Here is a 12,288-nt window from a genome sequence, read left to right as displayed (position 1 = left end):
AATAAAATTCCATTCTTTAAAATGAGTTATTATAACAAAATGTTACTTTGTAAAAAAGCTATAAAAAGAATATATCCAAAACATATAGCTCGATGACAATTTAATGTTAAAGGGAACATCAACCCCCCCAAAAAAACTATTTGCCTAATAAAAGAAAACAATTTGACCCAACTCTGCAAAATACATTTATTACAAGTGAATGGCTGAGGTTGTTGATACAATGTAAGACAAGCCAAATGACTAACAGACCCAGTCTCTGGTAGGGGAACGAAGACTTTTGCAACACTGTTTAAAAAGTAAAGACCAGGATTTAGGCAAATGCTGCTCTCAATAGCAATTGTTTTTACAAATAACTTTAAAAGTGCACATTTTTTAATAAATGTATAAATGTATATTTCAAAGTTGCTCACAATGATGCTTTTTTTTGTTAGACAAATTTTAATTTTGGGCTTGACCTTTAAGGGTGAGACACACAGAGAAATGGGGGAAGATACAGGCCATATTTTGTGCTTGGGCACCCCTAGGCCACTGGGTCCTAGCGCCCCGCAACCTTGTGAGTGCAACCCACCCCCTCCCTCGGTATTTGAGCTCGCTGGGGGTTACGTGTATAAAAGTACACATCCCCACGACGACAAATCCAGACCTGGGGAGATAACTATTCCCCAAAGTGAAGTCCAGGGAGACTGGGTCTCAGAGAGGCCCAGGCCAGCTTCGGGGATTTCTGGAAGGCATATATAACTCTCATCATAGAGGGAGTGGGTAGATAGTAGGGCGAGGCTCCCCGGTGAGGAGCTTAGAAAGGGCTTCATAAGGGCTAGCTTTGCCATATCTTAAATGCTATTTTCTTTTTGATCAGCTGGTATTTGATCATTGGTGTCTGGTCCCCAACTTAAATAACCCTGCTGTGGTCCTAGAGGCTGCCACAGTAGGCTCTTAGGGGGAATGACACACGGGGAGATTTGCTACAGAATTTTAAAAAAACTCTTTGTACTACACTACACCATGATTCCCTAATTGTGTATAAATCGCCGATATAACACAACAGAGCTAATTACTTTGTAGATTATTCTGTGCTTCAAAATTGCATTTTTTCAAACAAATATTTAAGTAGGCCCATATTTGTGAGGAAGCAATTATTCAAATGGTATAGTATTAATATGTTTACATAAGTACAATGCATAATACCCACTCATAATATCTGAAACTTACATGCTTTGCGGTTTGCTCGAGAACGCCTTCGTTCTTTAAGTAACACACTTCGGTTTGCAGATTGTACAATATTTTCCATAATTGCATCTGCAGCACTGCATGCTATATCTGAAACTTCATGTTTGCTGGAAACATCTGCCCCAACGCGCCCTAAAAATCATTGTAGTTAAAACATCAAAACATGAATATCATATAGTGCATTTATTTTAATATTCTTTTGATACATCATCTTTATCGAACTAGGGGAAGCTATATCACCCACATTAGGGGCACATTTACTATGGGTCGAATATCGAGGGTTACCGTATATACTCGAGTATAAGCCGACCCGAGTATAAGCCGAGGTACCTTATTTTACCTACGAAAACTGGGAAAACGTATTGACTCTAGTATAAGCCTAGACACAACTACAGCCCTGTCTCCCAGCAGCGCACATTCTGCCAAAGCGACCCCCCGAGCGATCAACCGGACTTCTTTGCAAAGTTGATGGTGACTGAGAATTGCCAAATGGATTACTGTGTGCATTGTCCCTCTGTCCCACTACCATGTGCAGAGGGTGCTGTGTGATATTGCCATCACTGTTAATCTTTCGTATAACCAACAGAGGGCACTGTGTGATATTGCCATCCCTGTTAATCCTTCATATAACCAACAGAGGGCGCTGTGTGATATTGCAGTCACTGTTATTCTTTAATATAACCAACAGAGGGCGCTGTGTGATATTGCAGTCACTGTTATTCTTTCATATAACCAACAGAGGGCTCTGTGTGATATTGCAGTCACTGTTATTCTTTAATATAACCAACAGAGGGCGCTGTGTGATATTGCAGTCACTGTTATTCTTTCATATAACCAACAAAGGGCGCACTGTTATTCTTTCATATAACCAACAGAGGGTGCTGTGTAATATTGCAGTCACTGTTATTCTTTCATATAACCAGCAGATGGCGCTGTGTGATATTGCAGTCACTTTTATTCTTTCATATAACCAACAGAGGGCGCACTGTTATTCTTTCATATAACCAACAGAGGGCATTGTGGGATATTGCCGTCTCTCCCCAAGTGAACTGTTGGTATAGGAATGATTAAAAGTGACTGCAATCTCAGCTACTGCCCGCTGACCCGAGTATAAGCCGAGGTAGACTTTTTCAGCACATTTTGGATGCTGAAAAACTCGGCTTATACTCGAGTATATACGGTAATTAACCCTCGATATTCCACGTTCGAAGTTAAATCCTTCGACTTCGAATATCGATCGAACGATTTTCCTTCGATCAGAAATTACTTAGAAAGCCTACGGGGAAGGTCCCCATAGGCTAACATTGGTGCTCGGTAGGTTTTAGGTGGCGAAGTAGGTGGTCAAAGTTTTTTCTAAAGAGACAGTACTTTGACTATCGAATGGTCGAATAGTCGAACGATTTTAAGTTCGAATCGTTCAATTCGAAGTCAAAGTTCGAAGTAGCCAAAAAAAAACTTCTAAATTCGAAGTATTTTTCATTCGAATCCTTCACTCGAGCTAAGTAAATGTGCCCCTTGGTGTCAGTGCTAAATAACAATTACTCTTATAAATCAATGGGAAAAAAACTAAGTAAGACTTAGTAAGTAAAAACATCTCAATCTGTTGAGTAATAATCAAAATCATTAAATCAAAACAAATTTTCCATAATCATAGGTGTTGTTTTTGGCATGTAACAAGCTTTTCGCACAAAAATGCAGTTTCTTTTAGCAAAGATAAAATGTCCAGCACCCATCAAGTTGTGTTAACTTATGCACAATGCACAAATACATATGTAAATAACAAAATAACATTGCATTGTTATTGGTTAATGGTTGTGTTACTTTTTTAAATAAATATATATATATCCTTAAGAAATTCAATTGCACCACTGGCTGCATCACATTAGGCACAGACTTACCTGCACATCTCGCAATGTTGTGTATATAATTAAATGTCCGTGCAGGCTTATCTATTGTGGGAAGACTAACAGGCAATTACGAGAACGCATAAGTATGCATCGTGCCACAATAAGGGCAGTGCTAGATCCAAAACCATGCCAATAGACTGTATTGCGGACCCCGCTAGAGGGGGTAACATAGACCGGATGTTGTTGCAGAGAGAAGCATTCTGGACTTTTGAACTGGACTGTGTGGCCCGAGGGGACTCAATAAAGCATTGCAATTATACTGCTTCTTACTTGGGAAATAGCTATTATCTTAATTTAAGTGATGATGGGACCTAGAAGAATATCCTCCTTTATGTATTTGGAACTTTTTTTGGACTGAAAATATTTAATCATAAAACTTTTTCTATATAACGGCTTGAATGCATAATCATAATAATATGTAATTCCTTAATGTGTGATGAGTGTAGAAATTATGATATAGGTGCGTTCTCCGATAGAGTCGAACAGTGTGGGAAATGTCATAGTCTTACTAACTTTTAATATGGCACTATGCACTTAATATTTTAACTTTGATTATATATTATATATACTAGGACACTTTGTCTGACACTGTTATTTATATCTCAGAATTATATTACGATATGTTTTAACACTTTACATTTTTTAGAAATATTATCTTTTTAAATGCATTGCATGGATCACTTTCTGATGATGTAAGTTCCTTAAAGGGATACTGTCATGGGAAAAAACATTTTTTTCAAAATGAATCGGTTAATAGTGCTGCTCCAGCAGAATTCTGCACTGAAATCCATTTCTCAAAAGAGCAAACAGATTTTTTTTATATTCATTTTTGAAATCTGACATGGGGCAATTTCCCAGCTGCCCCAAGTCATGTGACTTGTGCTCTGGTAAACTTCAATCACTCTTTTCTGCTGTACTGCAAGCTGGAGAGATATCACCCTCTCCCTTTTCCCCCCCAGCAGTCAAACAAAAGAACAATGGGAAGGTAACCAGATAAGGGTAAGGTACACGAGGAGATTCAGGGAGATTTTGTCGCCTGGCGACTAATCTCCTCGTCTTTTGCGCGACTATCTCCCTGAACTGCCTCAACGTTTTTCCCGATAGGCTAGAATGCCTGGAGGCAACTTCAGGCGAATATAGAAAACGCATCGCCGCGTGTGCATTAGCGCAGGCGACTTTTCAGGCGACAAAATCTCCCCGAATCTCCTCGTGTGGCCTTACCCTAACGGCTCCCTAACACAAGATAACAACTGCCTGGTAGATCTAAGAACAACGCTCAATAGTAAAAACCCATGTCCCACTGAGACACATTCAGTTACATTGAGAAGGAAAAACAGCAGCCTGCTAGAAAACATTTCTCTCCTAAAGTGCAGGCACAAGTCACATGACAAGGGGCAGCTGGGAAATTGACAAAATGTCTAGCCCCATGTGAGATTTCAAAATTGAATATAAAAAAATCTGTTTGCTCTTTTGAGAAATGGATTTCAGCGCAGAATTCTGCTGGAGCAGAAACTTGTTTTCCGATGACAGGAGCCCTTTAATTGGTTAATCACTATTGGCTACTTATACCCCTAGGGGTGTAGGGTGGAGTTGCCTTGAGAAAGGTCCCTGGGGGGACCGAACCGTCACGTTGGCTGTAACAGGAAATGAATGCTTTTATAAATGTCTTTTTTAAATATTTCGTAGCTAAGGAATCTTCATAGCAACCAAGAGGTGGGGGCATGTGTCCGCTTACGTGCAGACCCGTCTCCAATATGAAGACGCGTCATCACAGTGATCAGCCACGTTACTTCCGCCTCGCATAGAGACGCATTGGATGCAACTATGGAGTCCTAGACGCCACTGCACGCTGGAAACGCTTGAGAAAGGGAAGGAGGATTTCCCGAAACGTTGCGTGGGTGCTTGAATATGTGGCTTAAAAATGCTGGACATTGTACAGATAAGTTGAAATAATGTTGCAAATGGAAGTACATATCATAATGTTTTAATAGCAACAATAAATGCTACGTTTTACCAAGGTGTTGCGATCTGGCTGGATACTATATATTTATTGAAAGCGGAATTACTCACCGCTACACGGATCAGCACCCTATGTACATTGTAACTCGGTTTAATTGATTGGTGCATCATAATTGTTGGATACAATATATATATATATATATATATATATATATATATATATATATATATATATATATATATATATATATATATATATATATATAGCAGGTATAGCACGCTATATAGATATATATATATATATACCCCCTCCCCCTAGGGTTGCCATCTTTTTACAGAATTTTCACCGGCCAGTGGTGGGGCGGGAACAAAAGGGGTGGACCGTGATGTCAAAGGGGGCGGATCATGACATCAAAGGGGGTGGAGCCACGGCACGATCGGTAGAAGGCGGAGAATATCATAAATTTTGATTGGATTTAGGGCGGGCCGCCAAGGGCCTTTTTTAGGGGTATTACAAATTTACAGCCAGCTACATTGCCAATAAATTTGTAATACAGGCCCTGGCCTTGGCAGATGTTTTACCAGCCAGGCTGGTAAAATGCCGGCTGGATGCCAACTCTACCTCCTCTGTGCCTCTCCTACACCTCCCCATGGAGCAGCTGGGTGGCATGCCACCCCTAATAATTTGCATCCTAGGCCCTGGCCTTTGTGGCCTCGCCACAAATAAGGGCCTACAAATGAATTAGGTTGTGGTGCCTTTCTATGTTTGAATTTTATGCCAAGGATGATGACGTCAGATGCTGTGCGCCGAATAAACCTGGAAGTGCACATGCGCTCCCCACTTACGGACGGGAAACCAGAAGCAGTGCGCAGAAGAGGCACTAGATTACCAGGTATTCTCATCCTTAGTTTATGCACTGTATCAAAAGCTTTCGCAAAATTGGCAGTGCAATCCAACTGTCCAGCTTCTTACTTAATACATTATAATCAATTTGACACAATAAAGCAATACTGATTACTGCATATAATGCCATTCTTCATAACATAATCTTGAATGTGATCTGTTAAAACTAAAGTTTTTTTGTTTTGAAAATTAATATTTTGATAAACATTTTTCTTGATAGCATAAAGGAGAGCAAAGCTTAACATCAAGGAATATTTAAGTATCCCTATCTTACAAAATAAGAGGTACATGTATGAGATCCGTTATCCGGAAACCCATTATCCAGAAAGCTCTGAATTATGGGAGGCCATCTCCCATAGACTTTATTTTATCCAAATAATTAAAATTTTTAGAAACTATTTCCTTTTTTTCTGCAATAATATAGTATATCATACCTTTATCTTGGTCCAAACGAAGATATAATCATTCCTTACTAAAGACAAACAATCATATTGGGATTAATTTAATGATTAAATGATTTTTGAGTAGAGTTAAGATATGCCAAATTACTGACAGATTTGTTATCCGGAAAACCCCAGGTCCCGAGCATTTTTGGGGCCGATAACTGCAGTATGCACATTCTAAGAAATATTCCAAAAAAATATAGTTTTAACCTATAGTTTTGTCCTTTTAACGGACAAATCTAAACAAAGTGTACTGCAGTAAATAACAGCAGCATTTGAAACATTATTAGTATAGCAAAGAAAAAATCCTGGTTGTCCTAATTAGTTTTGATCCATTTTGCATACCTTTGTTGCTTCTTGTTCTAGAAAATGCTCCTCTGCCGACATTTTTTGATGATGCTTTAAGCATTGCCATCATATTATCGTGTTCTGCTGCATCTTCAGAATACTGCAGCCCTTTGAAAGAAAGCAAACATTTGGTTAAAATGTCATAGAAATAAAAAAAAATGTTAGTTTGTGCATAACCCTTATTAGTTTTGATCCATGTGGTATACCTTTGTTGCTTCTTGTTCTAGAACATGTTTCAGTGCCACCATTTTTAGATGATCCTTTAAGCACTGCCATCATATTCTCATGTTCTGCTGCATCTTCTGCATACTGCAGCCCTTTGCTGATTTCTACCTGTGTGGCATTACTGCTTTGTTTAAATATGGAATAATTTGAAACACTTCCACTCTACAAAAGAAAACAACAGATAGAAGATAGCATTTATAACAGTTACAAGAGTAAAATAGAAAAGACCAGAATCAAAGCTCTCCTTTCAATTAAAGTTTATTATGCTGAGCAGTAAGTTAATTAATAGCTCAAAACAGCCTGCTTATTCTGTTTCTTTCTAGTCTGTAAATGATACCATCTAATGGTCAGGCCACTAACCCCAACAACCAAACATTAGATTCACCATGAGGCTTCATATTCATTACTTGTGCCTGCACTTTAGGAGAGAAATGCTTTCTGGCAGGCTGCTGTTTTTCCTTCTCAATGTAACTGAAGGAGTCTCAGTGGGACAGGGGTTTTTACTATTGAGTGTTGTTCTTAGATCTACCAGGCAGTTGCTATCTTGTGTTCTTTTGTTTGGCTGCTGGGGGGAGGGGAAAGGGAGTGAGGTGATATCACTCCAATTTGCAGTACAGCAGTAAAGAGTGATTGAAGTTTATCAGAGCACAAGTCACATGACTTGGGGCAGCTGGGAAATTGACAATATGTCTAGCCCCATGTCAGATTTCAAAATTGAATATAAAAAAAACTGTTTGCTCTTTTGAGAAATGGATTTCATTGCAGAATTCTGCTGGAGCAGCACTATTAACTGATTCATTTTGAAAAATGTTTTTTTCCCATGACAGTATCCCTTTAAAGGAGAAGGAAAGCCCCAGGGCGCAAAACCCCTCCCCCCCTCCCCTGTGTTGCCCCCCCTCCCTCCTCCCCCCTGGCCTACCTGTCCCCCTGGGCAAATGCCCCTAACTTGTTACTCACCCCTCTGCGCAGGTCCTGTCCACGGAGTTCGCAGTCGCCATCTTCTCCCACGCGCGTCTTCTTCCTGCTCTGACCGGCGTCTTCTGGCGCATGCGCAGTAGGAACAGGTACCGGTACAGCTCTATTGCGCATGCGCCGATTGTCACGAATTGAAATCGGAAAACTTCGTGACATTCGGCGCATGCGCAATAGAGCTGTACCGGTACCTGTTCCTACTGCGCATGCGCCAGAAGACGCCGGTCAGAGCAGGAAGAAGACGCGCGTGGGAGAAGATGGCGACTGCGAACTCCGTGGACAGGACTTGCGCAGAAGGGTGAGTAACAAGTTAGGGGCATTTGCCCAGGAGGACAGGTAGGCCAGGGGGGAGGAGGGAGGGGGGGCATCACAGGGGAGGGGGAGAGGGGTTTTGCGCCCTGGGGCTTTCCTTCTCCTTTAAGGAACTCAGGTTACCATACCCCCTTACCCATACCCTTCAAGATTATTATTATTAACATGTATTTATATAGCGCCAACATATTTTGCAGTGCTGTAAAGTGAATGTATTTATACAACTAAGTCACATGAATTACAGTACATACATAGAACATATGAAGCTACATTCATGTAAACCAATATCGGTACAAAAGGAGAGGAAGGCCCTGTGCAAAAAGAGCTTACAATATTAAGGGAAGGGAATAAGACACAAGGTGTGTGACTGGGCAAGATCAGAAGTAAGTAGGTGAGAGATGTGGTACTGTATGGTAGTTAAGCAGAGTGAGGGTAGGCTTCTCTAAATAAGTGCGTTTTAAGAGATCTTTTGAAAGCAGAAAGATTGGGAGAAAGCCAGACAGACCGGAATCTAGGATAACCCCAAGGCACTGGGCCTGGCGAGACGGGGTGAGAGTGGAATTGTTAGCTATGATGGATACTTCCGGGATGTTATTGGTGTTAGTTGGAGAAAACAGAACCATTTCCATTTTAGAGAGGTTTAAGTTAAGGTAGCGTTGTGACATTCAAGTAGAGATAGTGGATGGCCAGGAGGAGACCCGAGTTAGGAGTTCTGGGTTGCGTTCAGGAGAGGAGAGATAGATCTGAGTATCATCAGCATAGAGGTGGTAGTGGAAACCATACAAGTTGATTAGTTTGCTGAGGGGGGAAGTATAGAGGGAGAATAATAAGGGACCCAGGACAGAGCCTTGAGGAACCCCAACAGAAAGAGGTAGGGGAGAAGATACTACTCCATTGTAGGAGACACTGAAGGAATGATTAGTGAGGTAAGAAGAGAACCAGGACAGGGCCATGTCACGAAGGTCAAGTGAAAGGAGGGACTGGAGGAGGAGAGGATGATTACAGTGTCAAATGCAGCTGAGAAATCAAGCAGTATTAGTAGTGAGAAAGAATTGTTCGCTTTAGCTGTTATAATGTCATTAGTTAGTTGGGTTAGGGCAGTTTCAGTAGAGTGGTGTTGCTTAAAACCAGATTCTAGGGGATCCAGCAGGTTATTGTCATTGTCTAGTTTAGAGATGAAAGGTAGCAGAGGTTGGTATGGGGCAGGAGGGGTGGATGCCTACATGCCAAAAAAGCATTTAAAGGAGAAACAAACCCTTAATACAAACCCCTACCCCCCTACCCTACATTGACCCCCTACCTCCCCCCCAGCCTAGCTGCCCTCTGGGCAAAAACCCCTATCTCTTAACTTACCCCTCCATGCAGATTCTGTCCAGGGAGTTCACGGCAGCCATCTTCTTCTCTTTGGTAATCTTCAGAATGAGACCGGCAAATCGGCGCAATTTTCTGTCTCTCAACAACTGCGCATTCGCCGAAACTCACGAAAATTGCTGAGGAGCGTCTGATTCCGAAGATTACCGAAGCCGCTGAAGATAGCTACCATGAACTCCGCTGGACAGAATCTGCACGGAGGGGTAAGTAAGGAGTTAGGGGCATTTGCCCGGGTGGGCAGCTAGGCTAGGGGTAGGAGGGATGGGAGTTTATGTAGAGTATGGTTTTTTTATTAAAGGGGTTGTTCACCTTCAAACAACTAGTTGGTTTCAGATAGATCACCAGAAATAACGACTTTTTCCAATGACTTTCTATTTTCTATGTGTGACGGTTTTTCTAATATTGAAGTGTAAAGTGTAATTTCTCTCCTTCTGAAGCAGCTCTGGGAGGGGGGGTCGCCGATCCTGTAAACTGTTCTAAATGGATACATTTAGTTGATACATTTCTTATCTTTGTCCCTGCTGAGCAGAATCTCTGGGTTTCATTACAGGCAGCTGTTAGACTTGATACAATTGTTGCTAATACTCCAGAGATGCTGCTGAGAAATGGATCAACTCAATGTTGCAAAATTGTAACAGTTCAGAGTCTGCACCTGAATTACTGAGCTGCCAGACTCAAACACCACAGACACAAACATTCAACTTTACACTTAGATTTTGGAAAAAACGTAAAAAATAAATAATGGAAAGTATTTAAAAAAAGTCTTTATTTCTGGGGAACAATCTAAAAACAACTGAATTGAAAAAACTGTTTGGAAGGTGAACAACCCCTTTAAGGGGTTGTTTCTCCTTTAATGTTAATGTCCTATAACACAACACAGACACATAAGCCTTTTTTTCTTTAAAGATGCCAGTGTTTCCTTAACACTTTGCTAGGCTACTTATTTGATTGCCTGTCTGTTGTTTACCATTGTTACTTTTCTGGACATTGAAATCTGAATCTTTGCTGCCTGCATCTGACCCTTGCCTGAATTTGACTATGGATTGTCTGCTGATTTTGTACTTTGCTGAACTACACTTCACTGTGGAGCTAACTTTTTTACACACTCCTGCCACTCCTCCTTAGAGTCAGCCCTTGTACCCAACCTCAGGTGCTGGTCCTTCAGTGGGAGGTGTAGGAGAGGCTACTCAACTTCATCGGCTCCAATTTTCTTTCATGACAGTTATATATGTAGGGAGGTTCAATATGAGCTTGAGGGTGAGGGAGCAGCAGATGTGAGGAGAAATGGAATAAAAACTATGGGTGAGAGAGAGGAAGAAGGCACTCTGATAATATAACATTTGCTCGACTTTGTGATCTGTTGTATGAGACGTATAAAAGAAACAAACACAATTGTTTGTAATGAGATCACAAGAACATATATTTATCCATCTTTTTTCTGACATACATGAGTGTGTTATTAAAAGTTAAAATATTACAAGCTAATATTGCATGTAAACAAGGGCAGAAGACCTGATGCTATTCACCCCATGGTAAAAATTTGCTTAACTATGTAGTTTTCTTAACCTCTAAAGTACTTTGATGTCTTACATAGTTCGGAGTGATTGGTAAATTGAATGGAATGGAATGTTGTTCCATTGTTCAAGAAGGAATCATTTAACAGGGTACCACGTTGGGATGTAGTTAGTTTGTAGCACAAGACCAAAATCACCCTTTTTGCTCCACCAGTGTTACAGGGATACCCTTTGGCTAGACTTTTCAGTGATGAATAACTGGAGAGCCACACATATTTTGCATACAAACTCAGGACCAGAATGTATTCACAGCCACCAATACAGCTTCATACCAGTCCTTCAGATGTTATCGGTCACATCATAATGATTAAGACAGTACAAGGTTTCATAGCATGAGACTTACCTTTTCTCATGGGCCCTTGTTGCTCACATACTGGTAAGTGTCAGGAAAAACTCAACCCACACCTGACTCTTAGCTCTCCATTGCATCATTTTTACAGCAACCTACATTTGCTGGTGCATTTATTAATAATCCATAATGCTGTCATCTTCCATATATAATATGATAAGTATGATCTACTATGACCTGGCCCAAATACACTTTACCTAAAAGCCATCACTGCAAGCCATTTTAATAAATGGGCAAAAGGTAACTTTTGACAGAATAAACCCAAGGAAATGGCAGACCCATTATTTTCAGTAGTTACATAGTAGTTGAGGGTGAAAAAAAGAGTTGCATCCATTGAGTACAACCTTTTTTTTTTATTATTTGGTGATTAATAGGTGGGGTTGAAAATGGAGTTGCTTCCATCAAGTTCAACCTTTTCACCTAAGTAAAGCCTGCCTAACTCCTAGTTGATTTAGAGAAAAACAACAAAATAAATATATCTGAAGCCTCTCCAATTTGCTTTTGGGGGAGGGGGGGGGGTCCTGACTCCAAGAAAGCAATTGGACCAATTCCTAGCTCAACTTTGTACTAAAATGTATTTCATTAAGTTTGCTACAGTATTTAATGTATCTACCAGTACAACAGCCTTGGGGAGAGAATTCCACAAATTTACAGCTCTCATTATTTAAAAAAATGTTGTAGATGCTTCATATTAAAG

The 12,288-nt window shown here is 40.5% G+C and overlaps 1 protein-coding gene across 7 annotated transcripts in view; it reads right to left on the bottom strand.

Moving 5' to 3' along the window:
• The window catches only part of fhod3.L (formin-like 3 L homeolog), a 142,127-nt gene that overhangs the window by 738 nt on the left and 129,101 nt on the right, over positions 1-12,288 (bottom strand). For all 7 annotated transcript variants that reach the window (XM_041566147.1, XM_041566150.1, XM_041566148.1 and 4 more), the window contains 3 exons: positions 6,995-7,175; positions 6,786-6,896; positions 1,210-1,359 (listed from right to left, as the gene is read on the bottom strand). In XM_041566147.1, coding sequence (XP_041422081.1) covers positions 1,210-1,359; positions 6,786-6,896; positions 6,995-7,175 — 442 coding nt within the window. The remainder of the gene's footprint in view (positions 1-1,209; positions 1,360-6,785; positions 6,897-6,994; positions 7,176-12,288) is intronic.

The sequence above is a fragment of the Xenopus laevis genome, chromosome 6L (assembly GCF_017654675.1).
Source record: "Xenopus laevis strain J_2021 chromosome 6L, Xenopus_laevis_v10.1, whole genome shotgun sequence".
In the NCBI taxonomy this organism is placed as follows: Eukaryota; Metazoa; Chordata; class Amphibia; order Anura; family Pipidae; genus Xenopus; species Xenopus laevis.
The sequence above is the reverse complement of the archived record's forward strand: the minus strand, read 5'-3'. Positions and strand labels throughout refer to the sequence as shown.